At 38.0% G+C, this 21,383-nt stretch overlaps 1 protein-coding gene across 5 annotated transcripts in view; it reads right to left on the bottom strand.

Annotated features, from left to right (window-relative positions):
• ST7L (suppression of tumorigenicity 7 like) overlaps positions 1–21,383 on the bottom strand; it is a 35,534-nt gene continuing 14,151 nt past the window's right edge. For 4 of the 5 annotated variants that reach the window (XM_083812404.1, XM_083812402.1, XM_083812403.1 and 1 more), the window contains 15 exons: positions 20,770–20,852; positions 19,962–20,121; positions 19,369–19,423; positions 18,582–18,697; positions 16,964–17,042; positions 16,042–16,196; positions 15,422–15,519; positions 14,667–14,781; positions 12,800–12,872; positions 12,011–12,113; positions 8,798–8,948; positions 8,569–8,661; positions 5,690–5,829; positions 765–836; positions 1–556 (listed from right to left, as the gene is read on the bottom strand). In XM_083812404.1, the coding sequence (XP_083668530.1) occupies positions 783–836; positions 5,690–5,829; positions 8,569–8,661; positions 8,798–8,948; positions 12,011–12,113; positions 12,800–12,872; positions 14,667–14,781; positions 15,422–15,519; positions 16,042–16,196; positions 16,964–17,042; positions 18,582–18,697; positions 19,369–19,423; positions 19,962–20,121; positions 20,770–20,852 (1,475 nt within the window). In that variant the 3' untranslated portion in view covers positions 1–556; positions 765–782. Of the gene's footprint in view, positions 557–764; positions 837–5,689; positions 5,830–8,568; positions 8,662–8,797; positions 8,949–12,010; positions 12,114–12,799; positions 12,873–14,666; positions 14,782–15,421; positions 15,520–16,041; positions 16,197–16,963; positions 17,043–18,581; positions 18,698–19,368; positions 19,424–19,961; positions 20,122–20,769; positions 20,853–21,146; position 21,383 lie in introns of those variants that run through there. The other variant, XM_083812400.1, reaches the window with a different exon arrangement.

The raw sequence follows: 21,383 nt of genomic DNA, 5'->3' as shown, positions 1-21,383 counted from the left end.
TTAAGAAGTAACCTTTTAATAAAGAAAGCAGAGCCATACTTTGCTCTTAACAAATATTTTGAAAAAGGCTTACAAAATTAAATCTAAGCCAGTTATCTGGTGCGTCTCCAGCTGAGAAAGAAGTGTCAATACTCAAAACATCTGCTCAATTTGTGTTCTCTCATTTCTTACGGAGGAAGTATTAGCTTCCTGTTGTACAAGCGATTAAGAGAGCAATGAGATTATTGCTCAACAAAAACTATTTTCTTAGATGACTACAGACGCCAAGGCCAAAGAAGAACTTCATACATAAAGCACCATTACCAACATGGAAGCCTGTGAAAGACACCGGTTTGAAGAGCACACCTTTCTTTGTTGCCTTCCCCCCTTGGTGTCAGCTAACCATGCCCAGTTGGTGCTGGCAGAGACGCCTGTGGGAACAATGAAATCGAAGCATCGTGGAAAGCATGCTCCGGTCAAACTGGAGTCAGCTGATGCCACAGACTGGACAGCACGAGGACCTCAGTGTTTTCCATAGCGATTCCATAGCGAAGGGTAAAAGGACAGTCCCAAAGAACTGGAAAACAAAAAACAGATCACAGCAATAAATGAGCTCAAGTTCAAAAAACAATTTCCTTCCATAGGCTCAAGGTATGAACAAAGAAAACCTCTATCTTACAGTGTGTTGCTGCAGACAAGTGTCTGACTTTAAAACCAAGACCAAAAAAAAAAAAAAAAAAAAAGAGAAACCTCTCCAGAAAGCCGCGGCTCCGAGCACAACTCACCCAGGGGACGTCCAGGGCTCAGCCGGAGGCCAGCACGCTAGGAGCACTCACGGGCCAAAGCACTCGCAGCACCTAGGCACAAGCAGGACGCGTTAGGATGGCGTTTCTGTGCTGCAACCCCGCCAGCAGCTCCGCGCTCACACCGTCAGTTAACCAGATGGAAAGGAGGGTAGTGCATTTTCTTGTATATTCAGGCATGGATTATATATAGGTCATCGATTCAAACGTGTAAAAACTGAACAGACAACACAGCGAGACCAGCCCCTTCTTCCAGACAGGATCCATATTCTAGATGCCATCTAAACAGTTCCAGAAATAAAGATTAAGCTAAAACAAATGGTGCACACTCCCCTGCACCTTCTCAACCCATCCCCCCGACCGTTCCACCGGGACTTGTGTTATCCTCACACAAACCCTCTTTTCATGAGGCAGCAGTGACAGGACTCATTTACTTTGAGGGTTTTACTTTGGCCCTCCTGGCTTCTATCATAACCTCAAATATTACATTAAAAAGGCTTTTAAAACATAACATTCACAACAGCGCAGGAGCTTTTCATTGCAGCTAGCTTCTTCCCTGCCTGCGTGCGTGTGGCACCTTCACATTAAGTGCATGAGTTAAGATGTAGATTAGCAAGGCAAGAAACCTTTGCCCTTGGCATCGACACTCAGCTGTGACAGGAAACTTCAGGCTTTTTTTCTATGAAGTGTAGAACCACTCATTACACATTGGCAGGGAAGTGCACATCTCCAAACTATACACATTTTCTCTTAGATAAGCAAAAGACTCAAGTGTTTATAAATATGAAAAGTTCAGCAGCTGGCTAAAAAGTTAATTCTCCAGTCTCACTTAATGAGCTTTGGGGAAAGTGGTAGGGGGATTTGTTCAGAAAGTAAAGCAGATTGTCACAGAAAACAGGACTTGACAGACTGGGGTCTGTTTAGTCCTATATTCTGTCTCTAGCTGGCTGCTATCAGGAGAAGGGCAAGGAATCCTCTAATGGGGAGCTACAGCACAACCAGAATGAAATATGTTTTCTCCTTATCTTGCAATCATAAAAATTAGCCAATTCTTAATTTAAGTCCCATGACTTCTTTCTTTGTTGTGAAAATATCAAGCAATCCATATCAAAATACTTTGGAACATGTATTGTCTTAGGATTTTGTCCAATTCCCTGAATAGGAACGTGTTTTCAGTAGGATACGGGAACACTGCTGTATTTTTTCAATACTTCAAAATGAACTAACGCTGGTCTATTCCAGTAGCGTATATTGGAAAAAAGGTTAGGACTTAAAAAAACGGGACTGACTTGTTCTTAAGTTAAGCATGTTAGTTGGTCTCGGGAACTTCTGACAAGACTCTTTACGGTGCCCTCTGTCACGCTGCATCTGCAGTATTCTTGAAAGCAGACTTCTCAGCGTCTTTGTCACAGTTTGTAAATAGGAACTTTGCAAAAAGGAACTTTGCAACATCACCTTTGCAAGATCCTAGACAGCTACCCAGTCCTCCACCTACATAATTATTCAAAAATAAAAATTCATACTGAATGGAAACAAGATCCTTTCGTCTCGTTTTGACAGAAGATATTTTTCAGCTTGCTCAGTGAGCTGTACATACTACTGTCATCCATTCCTGTACCTCCTCCCTTCTGCCACTTACCAAGAGAATTCCCAACAGCCACAGACCTCAGGTTATCAGTAACAGTGACTCTCAGAAATCAGAAATATAGCTGAACCAAACAGCAAGGCTGAGCCCTTACCCACAGCACCCTCTGAAGCCCCTGCAGTCCTTTTGCAGATCATGGGTTCTCTGCCCCGTCATCACCCAAATGACTCACGTGGCACATCTTCCCCTACTCCTATAGTTGACGCGTCTTAAAACTCGAGTTACAAGAGAACTAGTAAAGCCATGGTTGGCTCTAACTAGATTAGTAAATGCTAAGCACTTCTGCGAGCATCAGTCCCTAGTGCCTGCAAACCCTTCCACCTGCATAAAACATAACCAAAATCCCGCCGGCGCCTGATCCCAGGGCCAGTGACTACAATGGAAAGACTGCCATCAGTTTCAGAGGGAGCTGAATCGGGTAGGTGCCAGTGCTAAAGTCTTTTGTTGATGGTGTATTAGGTTGTATACATTGGAACTAGCAAATGCTTCATTGTGATTTTTGGCCACTTGGAATACTTTTAGCAATTTGCCAAGGTTTACCCTGTGATTTATTACGGAGGAAACAAACTCAAGCACTAACAAATGAAAATATGTAAACTCAGACTTTTAAAGTCAATAGAAAGGTATTCAGCTTCTTAAAGCTGTTTAGAGGCATGCAGTTCACTAGATTCAATTGTTGGAAACAACAGTTTAAGAAGCAACTGAAATATAATCTAAGTAGTCGTATTTAAATCACTTAGTTATAGTGAAAAAATCCATATGCACAATACTTTTCAATTGTCATTCTTAAAACCGTGCTTTAGATTTGCTTGAAATTCAACAATTCCAGCAATTTGCTAGAAATCTGTTTTGTACCACTTTCTCACTAAGGTCAAAGCATTCCAAGTATCTACCGTCCAGAACTTTATTATCTCAAATGATTATATTTAATAAGTTAAAACGTAGTATCATGAAATAGCACTTGAAATCATGAAAAACACAGGGTTTTTATCTTATTTAGAAAGTTTAAAGCACTGAAATTACCTGCAGGTATAACACTAGATACAGCACATTTTTATCCCAGTACTCTTTTGGGGGGGGGGGGGGGGGTCATTAAACATAAGTTTCCATTTTCAGTACAAAATTATTTTTAGGAAGAATTTCTTCACAGACAGTGGTCAACGTTGGAATGGGCTGCCCAGGGAAGTGGTGGAGTCCCCATCCCTGGAGGTATTAAAGGGACATGGATGTGGCACTAAGGGACACGATTTAGTGATGGGATTCAGTAAGTCAGGATGATGGCTGGAGCTCATGATCTAGGTCTTTTCCAACCTAGATGATTCTATCAAAATTCATCTAGATGCCACATACCTCCAAAGCACAAGAGAGAATGTTTTATGAAGTGTTCAACACAGCATTCACCACAGCACTATCTATAGTTAAAATACAGAAACAACTTGCAAAGGATCTGAGGCAATTCAGGAATAAAATTGAAAGTGTGAGTTTGATACTGAATATCATTGTTTCTTACAAGTTTTCTGAATGGTTCTGAAAACAAGAATAGGATCAAGAGTACAATAATCTAATAATTAAGATAAGGAAGACTATTAGTCAGAGTATGAACAAAAATTAACATTAATTCTTTCTAAAATAGCAGAATACTGGAAGACGATGTCCTTCCCAGCAGCCAATCTCAATAGATCAATACAGAATTCACTCCTTTTCTGTTTATCTAACAATGTAATTTCCACTTTTGCCAGTATGAAACAAGAACAGTGAGTGGCAAGAACCCCTTCATCTGTGCCTGTCATCTCTGTCAATTGCTCGGTGGAATTATGCAGCAATATCCATGCTTCTTGATCATCTTTTCTGCTGAGCAAGCACTATCCATCCTTTCCTACAGAATGTTAAATAAATACACTGCCAAATGACCAAACCTTGTGATTTTTTCCCCACATTTGGACATGTAAATTGACGTTCAAAATGCCGTTATATAAAGCCAACTAACTTGTACAAAGTCTTTTTTTGGTTCAAGAAACCTAGCAGAGAACTTCACCAAGCAATTCTTTGTTAGCATAACATTTGACCTTGTATCTCTTTGGAAATCACACAACTTTGCTAATGCAGTCCTTACAGAATTAATCAAGCAGATAGTTAGACCCTAGTTACTAGGGATCCGGCCAATTATGAGCAGCACTGAAATTTGTCACTGGCATGTCCAACTACATTTTCTAACATAAAGATCAACAGAAACGTGGAGACGGGGCCCCACTCTCAGACCTGCATGATTTGGATGTTGTACACTGGAATTATTAGCAAAGCCAACACTTTCAGGAGCAACGTATTCTTAAGAAAAAGGGCTTACCTTTTGGGTCTCCATTACCTGATGTATTAAAACAGCAAGAAAGCAAAACCTCTTTCACTTTCTATTTTGACTAGCAAAGTTTGAAATAACAATTCACTGATAGTTCAGTGCTCTTGAGTTGTGACTCCACTCCACTGCATGAGATCCATAGCTCAATAAAGGCCTAATATATTACACAGTTGAGTCTGTGGGTAAGGGAAGCTGCCTATACAGTTTTTTCCTCCTTGTTGAAGTACGACAGTACACCTTTCAGAGTCCAGGAAAAGATTTTAAGATTAGAGCCAGTACCAATATTAACAGGTAAGCAGCGAAAAGAAAACCCATAAAGAATAGGGCAGAAAGAAGGAAAAAAGAGAGGTGCACAGAAACCGTTCACGTGAAGAAAAAGCTCATAGAAGACACAATTAAGTATATTTAAAGCAGCAAAGATCATTTTCGCTTTCTACCAACTTCAATATTTCATAACTGCTATTGCAATTAAATCACTGCTTTCTAACCCACCCATATGTACACTTATGTATTCCGCTGTTTGCTGTTGTCCAATCATTTGTAGCTAGGTTCTTTAAGGGAGGCATAAAAAAAATCCAGAAACGAGGCAGACCTCAGTAACATTTTATTGAATTGTATGAATTATTCTCTTTGCAGATTTGCCCAAGAATTCAACTTAGCGTTAACAAGACCTTCCTTTAGTAGGAACCTAAAGGCATAGTAGCTGTCCAAGCAGCTCCTCCTTCTTTTTTTTTTTAATGAACAGTAATAATGCAGCAGGAAGCATGCTAAAAAGTCCTATACCAAGCCCTTAGCAGACGTAGTGAAACATGGCAAACGTCTGCTATATGGAAGCTGGCATCTTTGACTTTTAAAATACAAACATGTGGGAAACGTTGGTAAAATAGAAATGACAGAGCCAATACTTACAGCTTTAGCAAAAATGACCATCAGCTCAGGAAACTGGTGCGTAAGGAGTGCAAGCATTGCCGAAAAGGAACACAGGCCTGCTGTGAAGTGGATGAAAAAGGGAAGTTCCTTCTGTGGGTAAACGGAGACTTCGTGAAATGCTGAAAAGGAAAAAAAATAAGAATATTGACATTTGATAATCAAAGACAGTTTTCTGAATTATTTACATAGTTTTATGCTTAATTCCAGACTTACAGAATGCATAAATTCAGTGTCAAGACTATTGTGCAGCACCCCATATTAAGTTCCAGTACTTTATTCAAACTTCTCAAAAGTCTTCCCCCCATATCAAAGGCTCATCTTACTTATTGATAGTCAGTACACTTCCCAACCATCTTTTTCACTTGCATGGCATTTATTTCTGAAGCATTTCATCAGCCGTAGATTTTGGTACTCTATTAACAGGACACAGGGAAGAGTTACAAAATCCACAAGCTGTCAAAATTACCAAGATCATTTTTAAACAATTCAGGTGTTTTCAACCACCTGAAGCATTAATTCTGTTATCTGCCCTTCCTGTAAGATCAAATGCACAGCATGTACAAAACAACCATCATGTTATATATAAATGCAAAGTAGCTCCTTAATACTTTTCAAAGATTTCTGGTTGGTAGACTACAGTAAATTTTTCAGAGCAGCTGACAGAGTAGACCTCAAAGAAAACAGTACCAGGACGAGGTTATAAATTCTCCACATAGCAGTTTCTTGCAATTTCCAATCTACGGTAACAAAATCACAAGAAGGTGATTAGAAAGGCTAAGGGGCTGGCATATGGAGCTTTCAGCACTCAAGACACTACAACTGGTTGCTAGCTGAGGACCTGTTTGGTGAATTTGCAATTACTTACCGGCTGTGAATACCTGCAGCTCTGACTTTTAACCAATGATTTTGAATGGTTTTCAAATGAAGAAAAACCTTTCTACAGACATAAGCAATTATGAAAGGGCTGCATATTTCTTCACAAGCTCGTTTTAAAATCTAACAAAGGCTTCGAAATTTAAGTATACCTTTTTGGAAAATACAAAAATATAATTGCACTAATTCTCACTGTATTTGTTTTACATTTTGTACTTGCAGGGTTTTGATATGCAACAGACTGAAGTCTGAAGACGAATCCTCAGTTACTGTTTCTGAATGTTGGCACGTAAGGGAAATTATTATAAAAGCAAGCCCAACAAAAGTGACTTGTGCTATTGCAATTCAGAGGCAGAGTATTTGGGTTTTGTTTTGCTTTTAAGTGTATAATTTTGGAGCACAACTAGGCAGAGCATTTGAGTTCCATCTAGTCAGAGATGTTTAATGATATCCCAGAGATTATCAGTTCACTCATTAACAGACAATCAGCCCTGCTATGCCATGATACAGTACGACAGAAACACAGTCTCTACTTGAAAAATCAAAGAAACTACTTCGTCTACTAAGGAATAAATGTCATGCTCTCATAGAATGTAGAATCTCACTTGATTTTTAAAACGCAGAGATATATAATGTAAAGAAAGCGATAACCCTAAGTTGGAAAGATTCTTTTTGCACTAGTTTTTCCTACATTCGTTAGCTACAATCAAATCCAAAATAGGTAAGGACAACAAAAGGCAATTCCATATGTTCACAGCCATTTGGGAATTGTCACTAGTCAGATCAATCCAGGATTTCTGCATTATTAATATGGCCAACATAATTTGTTTTAAATTTATCTATTTAAAGTAAAGTATCAAGATTCCTTGAGGAAGTACTGCAATAAAAGTGTTAAGATGATTTTATTTATGGGTAGTTTTATATTTAAAACATAACAGGAATGCGTGAATGATCGTGTTGAAATATCTGCATGTGTTGGTGTTTAATTATGCTGAGAAGTCTACAAGTTAGGGTTAGTCACTAACCGAGGAATTCCTTCTGCAATATCCTGCGTAAGTGAGAAACGAGTAATTTAAAGCAGTCTGGGGGCAAATTTAAATTACACATTTTAAATATAACTTCAGTTTTTTTAAATAGAAACACGTATGTGCAGTTTTGCTTTCCACAGCTGTGGTCTCAGTGGGTCTGATGGTGCTTTTGCAGTAGCTCTTTCCAGTCCTGCGGGACTTGTGTTTCTTCACAAAAGGAATTCTATTAACATGTACAATAAAGAGTCCAATTCTAATTTAAATTAATGCTATTTTCCTAAGTATGATGAGCACGGGCATTAATGGTTTATTTTCAGGTTGCCTTACCAAAGCAATAAAACTTGTAGGTTCATACTTCCATGAAGTAATCTCAAAGTACTGGACATTTGGAGAAGACTTACTTTTCAGTGTCAAGTGTTAACATAAATCTACAAGATGATCTAAATGGATAAAAATTTCCAAGCAGCATAGTGTCCAACAGATTAATATGTATCACTGAATTAGTGACAGAAACCAAAATACATTCTGTGAAGATTCTCTGTACGATCACAAACACATTCTGCTAGGTACTTGAATGCAGGACTGAAAACATGCATTCCTTCCTTGCTAAAAGGAAACAACTCTACAACAGTTTTAAAAGAAGTCATGGATTTTATAATAATTTAAAGAACTGGTCCATTTAGTTGCTGTCAAAAATTGTCAAACGCAGGCTGAAGGTACCACACACAAACTTTATATTTGAAGAAGCCATTATGTTTTTACAGAATCGAGCTAATGTTTGGCCTACACACCTGTGATATGCTTAAGGATCGTTTGGGAGGGACATCAACAAATAGCTGAATCCCCTTCAAGGGAAGCTCTTAACTAAAAAACATTGTAAGGTAAATAAAGAACAGCACAAATTGAACATGTCCTTAAGTTATGTTTTATTATCGTTACCGCTTATAAACCACTTACTTGGCAACAGTTCTCTGTCTGCTGTTTCTGTGCAACTTGGATAGGGATAGAAAAGATGACCTTTCTCTAATGGGTACGGGATCATCCTAAATGCTGAAAAAGAATGAATGACATTAGATCTGTATCTGAATCAAGTGATCAGATTCTCACAAACAAAACCAATTGTGACTGAGGTGAATAGAGGCAGAGATTAGCCTATTGTACAGAAAAAAAAAGGAGAGATACTTACTGCCCTCCCATGTACAGTGCAGCAGATTTAGAGCCCCTTCTATTCTCTTCCAGTGCTGGAGATGAAAAAAAGCATATGCTACTGCCTCACTGTCCCCTCGTTTCAGGATATGCTCTGGAGGTAGAACCAAACTTTTCATTTCTAGTAAGTACTGAAAGTAAAAAAAAAAAAAAAAAAAAAAAAGAAAAAAGCACACCTGGTTACATAGGATATTCCAAAATCCTTACTAACTGTTAAACAGGATCGCTTGAGGCATAGGTGAGCACCACGCAGAGACCAGCTTCTACCTGCTGCTAACACAGCTCAATCCTGACAGGTTAGGCAGCACTCATTTTTACAGCAAGTGAAAAGCAGCAAGTCCCATCAGTGTAGGCTCAAACTGGGGTTTTCACACATACAATATCAGAAAAAAGCACCTATGGCAAGGCAAAAAAAAATATCTTGTGGAATATACACAAAGTATAATGCCACATGTACAATAGCAATGAACTACAAGTTTAGGCTAATAAAAAATCATATTTTTGCTGATCATTTCAGCAGCGCAATTTTCAATGTAGGAGGATAAATATTTGTTAGCTCCCAAGTATCAGCAGCAAATCAGAAAGTATCAGTATGCTAACCAAAGGAAGAATAAAAAACTAAACCCACAGTCTTATTTTAACGTGGTTTTTCAGTGCTATCACAAAGAATCTCTGATTTCAGTTTTTTCCTGTTTCAACCTTCTCCCTACATCAGCAGAATGCGATGCACAGAAGGGTTAAAAAACACAAGGATTAATAATTTTCCATTTTCCTTGAAACATAAGACATGCAATTTTGCTTCTTCGTGTTATATTAAAAAAGAGTTATTCCTTTTGAACTTCAATTTAAAAATCAGATGAGTATTTTTAAAAGAATTAAGTGACGGTTTCAGCTCTAGTATGTACCTGTGAGTTGGTCTCTCCTAGCATACAGTGTCTCATTCAGTAACAGCCAAAGCTAATCCACATCTTTGATCAATGTAGCTGGCAATTCCTTTGACTGTCTCCCAAAGTGTAAGAATGCAGCTAACTCACCGATTTATTTCAGCAGATGCCACAAACTATGAGATTATTTACTAATCCATTTTGAGGACTTAACTTTTCCCATTCAGATTCTTGAAGGAATGTAGTAGGGGTTGTGCCCTGGCCAAATAAAGCACATTTACTGCCTGGCTAGGTTTTTCTCTTAGTGCCTTGGGCCCACACTCTGGAGGGTAATATTCTGGCTAATCCCCTCTAATCTTCTTCATTTTTTTTTAACACAGTAAAGGATCACTCACACAGGGCTGCTGTGGGAAAATGGTCTCAAATATCTGCCCTTTGACCTGACTCCTCATGCTCTCCCCAGTGCCCAGTTTTCAATAGCCCTAACCACTTTAAGGGAATACAAAGTCGTGACGAAACCCCACTGCAAGTATTGCCACAACATCCCGATGTTAAACTCTATGTTTTGGTGGTCGTATATAACACCCATATGTTACTACATAAACAGCAAAATTCCAGAATACGGAAGGGTTTAATGTCCATACTTAACCATAAAGCAGGCAAGGTATTAGCACTGAAAATGTTGGTTTTTTGCAGATTTCAGAAAGTCATTCTACCCAATAAAAATTTAGAAAATACTCAGAAGATCATTGGAAATGAATATTTCATACATTATCATAATGCAGTTACAGATCTCTAATTTGAAATGGCTTTAGAGTACCATTTTTCTAGAACTATAAAATGCTTTCCTTACTTTCCAAACAAAACCCATCCTTGTAAAAGCATAACTGAGAACAAAGAGAAAAAGACATTCTTTTCCTTATGCAAAACGTTACGTGTAAAGAAAACCACTTTCATCAGATACCAGAGCAAAGGGATTTCTACTTTCTAAATTCATTTATTTTCAGCCTATGGATCAGAACAGATTGCAAATTCAAAAACCAGTTTGTCTTCGCCAATAGTCCACTGCAATCCTCTAGGTATGCTATTACACTTGTTTGTAACCTTCCTCTCCTCCTTTTTATTATTTTTATTATTTGACTACAAGAATTTCAGAACTCTGTGGAGTTCTCAATAAAATTCTGACATGCAGTCTAATAAAGCAGTGTTTCAAGGTAACATTGTAATAAAAAACTCACCAAGAAAACTGGACAGATACAATTAGAAAGGAAGATCAAGTTACTGAAACCTGGATTCAGTTTCCACAATTGTTTGTAAAACTACTGAGCATATTTTGCAAACAGTCTGTTTGAAATTATATCTAACTTCTTTAAAAAGGTATACGAGACTCCTGAAATAACTGAAGGACAAACAAAACTTAAAAAAAAACTTTTAGACGATGATAATGCGTTATAATCTTCTTCCCCTAAAGGCAGAGGCAAAAGAAAAATCTGTCTGAGACTGTCTGAAATGAACTTGCTACGCTCTTGATCAGTCATGCAAACAAGCAGCAATTTCTCCCAGCAATTAGCTTCCCCAGTGCACATTCTATTAGATTGGACAGGCAGACAGAATAGAGTGGTTGGATAATTCGAGCCTTCATAGTCATCCGGACTCCACGATCATTTGCAGAGGATTAGGTCCAGAACTAAGCCAACCTTCTGCATTCAAGGTTTCAAACTGAACACATCACTAATGCTAGTACAGTAAAAAGCCACATAGAATTTTATTTTCACACCATGCTCAGTGGAATCCACACCTTGGCCACTTCACGTAATGACAGGCGTTAAATGTAGAAGTATTGATTCTTATTCTTGTTTAAAAACGAAGAGAGCAAGTGACAGATCTACCACTAACCAGAGTAGCACAGCCTTGCTTCTAAGCATAACAAAGTATTTTGAAATACTGCGAGTGGTCATTGTTTGGTGAACTTAACTTGGCTTCAGGGATTTTAAATATCTAAATTTATATTTGTTAATATTTATCCTTACCCAACAGAAGGCCTTCAGTAACACATTACTGGATTTTCCAACAAGTTAGACAAATTTAATTTTTTTTTGTAGCAACGCTACTAGAACATAAGCTATTACAAAAAACTAATTCTGGCAACCAAACCTTTATGATATAAATACTAGACGGTTTAATAACTCAAGAGTTATAATCAACTTCAGGAAAACATGGGGCTAAAAAGGCTCAAAACAGACATCAACATAACATGACTTCTTTTAGAAAACAATAAAGTGGTCCAATAGCAAATAAAATACTCTTACCTTTGGAACATGAGGGTTAAATTCCACAGCTCTGTGAATTGCTTCCACGGCATTTATTTCTGCTGTACTAAGCCCTCTTTTGGAGGCAGTTTCTGGGGAGAACCTAAAGAGGAAAATTCATACTGAACAAAAGTAATAAATAATAAAAGCTATCCAGATGTTTATTTTCTTTATAAGCTTAGAGTTCATTAAAATTTGACTGATTTATCAAGATAGATAAATGCTTCCAGGAGACAAATGTTCATGCTAATTTAGGTATCTTGACTGTCATCCAAGCCCATACAACAAAGATATGTTAAACTTCTTGAAATTTCATGTCAATCACCCAAGTGATTGAGTGCCCAAGTCTTTCATAAGATTGATAGAATATCAGCTAGCATGAGTTAAAGCTGAAATCAGCTGCCTAAATGGATCAGAATGAAAGTGAAATGCCATAAAATCCACCACAATTACCTATCACCCAATCCACAAATTAAAGAACTGATGAACGCCACAAGCAAGATACTGAAAACAAGATTTATACAAAGGCATACATGTACATTGGCCTTCAAAAAAATACTTTCATCTGTATTAACTCTATGGATGCTTAAAATAAACCTTAAATTATGCTTAACTATACAAAACTATACAGCTAATTATTATACATAAATATATGCATATTAAAATATGCATAACTTGATCTTAGAAATATAAATATTACACATTGGATTTAGACCTTTTAAAGTCATATTTTACAGCATGACCCAAGATTAGCAACAAACCACTGTTTTCACAGTTGTGCTTGCTTACCTTTCTGAAACAGCTCTGGCTTTTAACAGGGCTGCTGTGTAACATATTGCTGCTGATTTTGGAAGACTAATATCTATGATAAAATAAAATAATAAGGCTGTAAGATTTTTAGGCAAGACATTTTCAAACCCATTTCCTTTGAGCTTAGAGATTTTTATTTTGGTGCACCATACAATAACCGTAACATCTGAAACATTTCAACTTTGATTAGAAACTTTGAATTTCTGTGCACAAGTCTTCTTTCTGGTCACCAGTCAGCGTCAGATTAAAAACTCAGAGTTGTAGTTAGATGGTAAAGAGACTAAAACAAGCCAAAACACCGAAACTGAATTCAAAGAGAAATGCGTGTATAAATATACTCTTAAGAACAGTGTGCTTGTCCTGTATTAACCCACAAAGGTTTAAAATAAGCTTCCAATCTTTACCTAATTTTGCAACATTAACACGGAGTTTTACAAAATACTGAGACCTACTAGAAGCTGACCAAAAATATATTACATTACAGACAGGTAGACAAATTTTAATGAGAACACAATTTCCATTCTTTTCCAGGTGCATAGGAAAAAATTCTATTAGTTGTAGGTTTTATAGAACATCTGAGGCCAAGTTTGAGCTGACAATTATAGATTAGAATGTTAGCACTCCACAGTACAAGTTTACTTTAAAAGCAGACAAAGTCTGGGGTCTAATTCCCAAGTACCATGTTGTGTATAGTCAGATGGCTCTTGCTTTTTTTGTAAATCCTATCCTGGGCTTGTCCATCACTTACTAGAAGTCTGGCTGTCGTGTCAAGCAAAACACAGGGAGGCTATGGAGAGTTTGAAGTTCATACTCATTTTTCCAGATGCTTAGAAAAAAATCAGAAACCTTTTCTTAAGAAAATGTCACAATTTTTGATTCTAAGATAAAGAAGTACCAGGAAAAAAGCAAATGTTTTTGTTAAATTAATAAAAACCCACACAGAAGAACACAGATGATCAAATAAAAGAAACTGGGAGCTAGAGTGACCACAGAAAATGGGCACAGGATTTTGACAAGAACATTTTTTTTTTATTCCCTGAAGCTATAAAGAACAGAAACACAAGAGAGGACATATCGACTCCTCAAGGGCGTTGAACAATTGCCAAAAACATCCTCCTTCCATGTTCCTCCATTTTAGAGATGATTTAATGGACAGATTTGACAGCAGCACTTTGTACACTAATGATGTGGGCATTATCTAGGTGGCAAAACTCTGAGGACAGTAAGAAAGTAAGGATATACTTTATTAGCCTTTTTCTAGACTCGTACAACACCTGAAATGTATTACTTCAGATGCAAAGTGAAAGCAAACCACTGCCACTTAATGAACGAAAGCTTGTATACCACTAATCTCTGGCAAGCAGCATGCTTGTATGTCACTAATCTCTGGCAAGCAGCCTCACTATTACAGAATCTTGAGGCCAAGACTGGAACACAAGAGACGGGAAGACTACCTTTTTCAGCCTATTTACATCAATTACTTAGGAGGCCATGAGCTAACAGAGAAAGGCTGATGAAATTAGGCATAACCATGGATGCAGAAGAGATTAAGAATTAAAATAATCCTTGAGCTGAGGCAAAGTGAGCTCCAAGATATCTTTACGAATTAGTGTTAACTTAACATAAAAGGTGTGCATGGGTTATAGGTCGCCTAAATTTGAGCTCACAATTCAAAATAAAAGAAACAACCCACGCTCTGGAAATACCTACTTGTTGCTGATGAAGGGAATCTAAGTCAAAAAGCTGAGATACTGGTTAGACATCTGCTTTCGGATAGGCAAGCCTTGCCCAGTTCACCTATGCACTTATACAAAACCACCAGTATTTCCCAGTATACATCGCTTACCATCATACTTTGCTAAAACTGCCTGGACATCTGCATAAGCCTGTAACTCCAGTAGCGCCTCCAGGAGGTTTTCGTGAATATTCAGCATGCTGAGAAGTGGAAACTCTTTCATTAACTACAAATCAGTAAAAAGAAATATATTAGGCACATATAGATTTTCACTTGAATCCCAAAAATATTTAATAGAAATTAGCATAATTTAAGCTGTTCTTTTCAATGTTCTTTTCTCTTCTAGCATTCGAAACTGGCACGTAAGCAACATGAAAAGTATCGCATTATTCCTATCTTAAAGTCATCACGTTTTTCCTCTATTCACCTACTAGAAAATACATATACTGAGGTTCACAAAACATGCTCTCAGCCCAGATTTGCATATCTCCCACAGTGGGTTGATTTGGTCAGTAATACTTTCCCATGTAAAAACAGCCTATGATAAACCTTTGGCAAGTGAAAGAAAAATTAGGAGGAGGTATAAAGCTGGCTGTTTTGACAGGTTAGTTGTTAAGCCAAGCACAAAGGAAACTGGACAACAGAGCTTTGAACTTACGACATTATATAACAAAAATTTGAACCCCAGATATGAGAAATAAAAAAAAACTGTTCTCAAGAAAATCATAAAGTGTGATGTGCAAATCTCACTGGGAAATAATTCAATTAGATTTACTATGATGCCTACAAAAGGATTTTAAACCAACAGTTTGAACGATGTGACTGAAAACAACAGAAAAAAACGGGAGCAACTCCTTATTACTTACATCTCTCATCATTTTGACTGCTTCTCGTATTCTTCCAAGTTTTCTTGCACACATAGCTAGTCTCCTTTTCACATACACCAGTACATTGGTGTCTCTTCCTGATGAAAAAGAGGAAAACAATAATCTACCAGTTTTAATCCTTTACTCTCCCTCTCCCAAAATCACACCAAAAATCCCAAAACCTTCTTCCTAACCACATGTAAAAGCATAACAATCACTACTGCTGTCCCAACCAAGGCCCGTCTAGACCAATCCCAGAAACTTTTAAATAGGTTAAATGACAAAAAAAGTTTGTTTTCCGCATCAGTGGTGTAAAAACAGAAGATGCTACGGCCAAATGCTAATTGTTCCATTAGTCTGCTCTATCTATCTACCCTGCTTTCCAAGACAATAACGCATCCAGCCTCAGCAAGACAACCTATGATGAATACACAGCACACCTGCCACCTTCTAGATTCATTTGGGTACTACGTAAGATCATAGAGCACATGCACAAGCATACTAAAAAAAGCAGGAAGTGCCTCACTGAATTAAAAATCAAACTAGAATCACTAATTATGAATTTAGTTGTACGTATCTGCTCACACAAAAATAAGTGTTTTTGATTTAAAAGTGCTTACTCAGCTGTGCTTCATGCTGTGGACTTTGGGAATGGCAGTTCTGAGACTTCCTGTAAATCATTTCTCCTGCTTTCAGAGCCTGCTTAAAGTACTTCTCAGCATCTACAATAGTTGTTGCTTCTTCCTCTGCTAGAAGAACATACGCAGTGGCACAACTGTAATAAGGAAAAAAGCCACAGATCAGTCTGAGGGACAACATTCACTATTTCTGAATAAGTACAGAAGAATCAGAAACGGGGAGTTTTCACATACGTTAAGTATCTAAACATCGACAATATTAAACTACCAGATTATTGACTGAGTAACGTTAAAATAGCGTCAGGAAAACAGACTTTTCAGTTTTACAGAAACACACACATTAGGAGAAAAACTAAAGAAAGTTCTAACAGCAAGTAAGGTTATTTTCCTTGAAATATTAAAATGCACTGGTAATTTTCTGCTGATGTTTTTTTTTTGGTTTGCATTTTAAAACCAGTAGATAGACCTAATTACACAAAAACAACCAGAGTACATAAAGAAATGGATCAGAGAAGTGCACTGAATTCTTTCATTTGTGTTGTAGGAGTATTTTTAAATCCCTTACAGGAATGGCATCTATGAACCTCAAATATAGCGTTATCACAATGCCACCACTGATACACATATAATCTCATATAAGATTAAGATTTCTCCTTTGTTATTGCTATGGAATCTTTCCTAATAAAAGTGGAGAACAAAAGCTATTTGTAAATTTACAATAGTTCAATACTTGAGTGTAACTTACAGCCATGTGTGTAATTCTCACGCTCACAGAAATCCCCCTTCAGCTATGCAGAACTTTGTTAATTATTATTATTAGAAGACACTGACAGTGTGCTCAACATGAATCCATTTATTCTTTCAGATTAGAAACAAAGCAAATGATCTTATACTCTAAACTTACTCATTGTTCAACTCTAAAGCCTGATACGCTGCTTTAATCCGGGCTTGAGGGTTTCTCTCTCGCCATGCTTTCTGCATTACTGTTGCAAAAACATTTAAAGACTGGTGAGATACAGACAGGCTGGTGAAACACCTGGTAGCAAATCAGAAAAGGCGAGGCAATGCTGGCTGCTCAAGTCTCAATTCTGCATTAACATTCACATCTATTCTGAAAATTCCTGTTTTCTGTGTAACTGTTGTAGGTAATAGTAAATAAATGTTTTAACTTCAGCAAGAGTTTCTACCAAAAGCAGCAGAATCTTGTACCTTCTCATTATGTCAGAAACTTAACTTAAGATAGCAACACCGTCAGGAAGATTATTCGCTGACCATTTAAAAACTCCTACACTGAGAAGCAAAGACAGCTTACATAACCAGACAGATGTACAATTTCTAAATTGCTACAGATTTTGGAAACATTTCCCAAGACTTGTTGAAAGCTTGGCAGGAGCGATCATTAAACACAGGTTCTTGCACAGACCTGCACAGAATTTTAATTTAAGCTTTCAAACAGAGCTTCAAAGAAACAATGATAGAGGTAAGCTCTGTGTTGCACAGGCATACTTAAGTATGAAATAAGCATAAAATGCTTCAGTATTGAGACAACTGCCAGATCATAAAGGGTTAAACAGCTTGTTTCTAAATTTACAAAGCACTTCTGAGTAGCTTAGCCACACAGCAAAGCCAATTCAATATACACTACATTATCACCTTATTAGAAAGCATTACAGGAGGCAACAAGAATGGGTGAAATTACCTCTAAACCTTTCCCCACTATTCTTCCATTAGGGAAAAATGGGAATCCCAAACTGGAAGCCAGTTTCTAGCAAAAAACACTCAACTTACTTATAGCTACCATTTTCAGTGCAGAACTAACAGCTTTCACACTAAATAACAGTTCTGAAATAAGTCCAAAACCTTACGTTCATGGAATTACATATCTGGCCTATCTCAAAGTATGATAAGAAAATTGAGGAATCTATACATGTTTCTTTTGGAACAAAACCTTCTGCTGTCCAGCAAGAACACCATGGAAAAATGTTTGAGTTTTCTTTTGGAAACAAAATATTAGTCTTGGCTTAGTAAGCGAGACAATACACTCCATTTGTGAAACAAAAACACATCATTCATATCAAACATGTCACAACTAGCTGACAAGTAATGCTTCCGGAACTTGACAAATTGGTAATAGCTAACACCTAGTCTGACAATAACCAGGTAGAGAGCATATTCTGCACTAAACATTTGGAATACAATGACAAAATAATGGAGACTGCACTATTCATTATTACAGTTCAAATGAGACCACTTCATTGGTTTTTGAGGATACAGTCCAGGTTGTTAATTATTTAAAAAGCGTGAGATCTTAAAATATGTCAGGATCCTGATAGTCTTAGTAGATAAAGCACAAAGTAAAAAACATCTTTTCTCTAACACCACCTATTAAAGCTCCTAGATAGTAGAGAAAAACTATTTCAGAAAATATTTGACATGACAGCTTGTACTACCTTGAAGTGTATTAAATATATCCACTCTACATATTCCAACTGTTATGTACCTTATGCATATGACACTGGTACCTGTATCTGAAGGCCGAAGGGCATCTGTATCACACGTGAAAAAGTTCTGATGATCTTGAGCAGACAAATTCATGTCATAGTATGTAAGGGGCTCCTTCCCAGTCACCCACGTGTATCTTCAATGGGAGAAATTTCAGTAAGATGCGTTGCTAGTAAATAGTAACGCTGATGCAAAAAAGGGTATCTGATGTGCTTAACTACAAGCTAGTGCAGATTTTATTATCGTTATTATTAATAAAACACTGGAGTTACTAATCAGAAGTTTTCAAGTACTCCTGTTCCATAATCTTAACAGTTTGCCAGCAGGCTTCCTGCAGAAGGAAAGTCTTTCTGAGGCCGAAGTCCTAATCAAATTGAAAAACAGCTTCCTATGAAGCAGCTTTTTCTACAAAATAACACTAGGAGACTTAAATACAGTTGTATCTGTTTAATAAGAGAGATTTAAGATTCTGAATCAGTGTCAGCCTCTGAATAAAACTGTAACAGCTGTAAGATCATGACTTTCATAGAGTTATTGAAAGAAGATGAAAATAATTCCGGGAATACTTTTCTCCTACTTTACTCTCAAATAAATGATGATGTTTACAATAATATTTGCATTCTTAACATTGAAACTGCCAAAGCTTGGAGAGGTGCCTTTTAAACACAGGATTGGCATCAATCACCCCTATAATCTCACAGGTTTCAGCTGTCTCCCAATATTACTAGTACAAGCCCTGCAAAGAAGTCATGTGTATGCTCCCAATTAATTTTAAAAACATGCAATGGAAACTAAGATAGTTAATACCTGCTATACTCTGCCCCTCTGAAAAGATTAAGAGGATTTCGCCACACCTTGCACTCTGAAAAGAAAGTACTTACTGAGTTAAGAGCAGAAATATTACCACCTTGATTTAAAATGCAGTAATGCAAATGCAATCTTACTCTAAAAAGCAGTTTTTATCTTAGATTTATTTGACCTGAGCACAATCATACAATCTTTATCATCTCCCTGAATTTCTCCTATCACTTAAATATTTTTGCTCCCCACCATTGTTGTGGTACAAAAGCACACGTGGGAAAGATTAAACACTGCCATTTACATTCAAGCAATTTTACCTTGCACATGTTTAGAATAGCTAATATCTAGTGTTACTTAAACAGTTTTAGCTGAAGGTATAACATATTTTCTAGATGATGTTTTTAATAACGAATGTTTTAGATCAAAGATACATTATCACTTGATTTCTTTTATCATAGTAATAAAACACATCGTAAGGCATAGGCCTTTCCCCAATTACTACAAGCACTAATGCTGAGTCAAAGCCATTTAAAACTCAACTCATTTGAGCCAGTCGCCTACAAGCTTAATGAAAACTGTTGGGACACATTAACAATCACCTGGCATATTCTGTCTGTTTGTCTCATTCTCTCCAACTGAGAACGCTGCTGGTGCTGGAGGGCTATTTTCCACACCTCCAATGAGGGGCCTCAGATGACTCACAGATACCTGCTCGATGAAAGATGTGCCATATTTTCGGAAATGCCACCACTCAAATACCTGTTATGGGAGAAAAAAGCATCAGAAATTTCTTTAGGCAACACCCTTGCAACATAAACATCAGAGATGAAAAGTAAATTGCACAGAGCAAGGACATCCCCTTGCAAATTATTACAGGCAGGACCTATCTACATACAAATTAATACTAATTATCTGTTTCGGGCCTGTCTTGTCATGTGGAATTACCCCCGTAACATAGAAGAGATTGGAAAAAAAGTAAATTTTAGTCTAATCACGTTACTCTCCCCCCAGGTTGTTAGGATAACTTCTAAGCCCTTTCAGAAAGTGCCTCGATCTTATACACTAAAGTGTGCTGTACAGGGAAATTGCACATGCAGGCACAACATGGATATAGCTTTTTCACTTTACAAAATTAATCCCAAATAACAAAGCACAAAATGGACAGTTAAAGCAAGCCTGAGTTCCTTAAAACAGATTCAAGTTATTTTCCCCAGATTCACCTAAACGTACAAGACACATAGGAAAAGAGTACTGATTATACATCGGAAAAGATACTCGGTAACAAGCTCCTTCCTAGTACAAAGGCACCCTCTAGAGTCTGATAAAAGTCTGTTGCATTTACCCTTAATGAAAGAATCTTAGAGGTGCTAAATTTGTTAAAGGAGAGGAGAACAGTGGACTACTTACAAATATCAGGCCAGATATGAAAGATGAGGTCACTGTAAGGGCAAAGTAGAATTTTGGAGTCAAAGTGCTTAAGAACACAGTCACTGTTAAGAAACACAAAAAACAAAGACTTAGTGAGCAGAACTGAAACACACGAAGAGCTTTTTATTAAACACTGCGTGAAACACTACGCCGACATAACACACAGCACAGCCCGCGTAACTTCACAGGTTACGTCACTTTATCAGAAAACCCCTTCAGTCTGCTACTGTCCTTCCGTAACTGTGACAGCCGACTGGGTTCCACGTGACCCCCTCCCCCCCCCAAAAAAAAATCGGTGTAAATTCTTAACGAGGCCGGGCAGGGCCCCCCCCGGGCAGGGCCCCCCCGCCTCTCACCGGCGGCCAGCCCGTCCCGGAGCCGCAGCGGCACCCGCAGCACGGCGTAACACAGCCCGAGCCCGGCGGCCACGGCCAGGAGCCCGCGGGCCCAGGGCGCCGCCGCCGCCGCCCGCCGCCGCAGCTGCTCCCAGCGCCGCAGCGCCGCGGCAGCCCCGGGGCACGGCGGCCCCCGCCCGCTGCCTGTCCCTGTCCCGGTCCCGGTCCCGGTCCCGCTGCCGTCCGCCATGGCCGCCG

This window comes from Anser anser (genome assembly GCF_964211835.1).
Source record: "Anser anser genome assembly, chromosome: 27".
NCBI classification, from domain to species: Eukaryota; Metazoa; Chordata; class Aves; order Anseriformes; family Anatidae; genus Anser; species Anser anser.
Note: the sequence above shows the minus strand (reverse complement) of the source record. Positions and strands in the feature narration are given on the sequence as shown.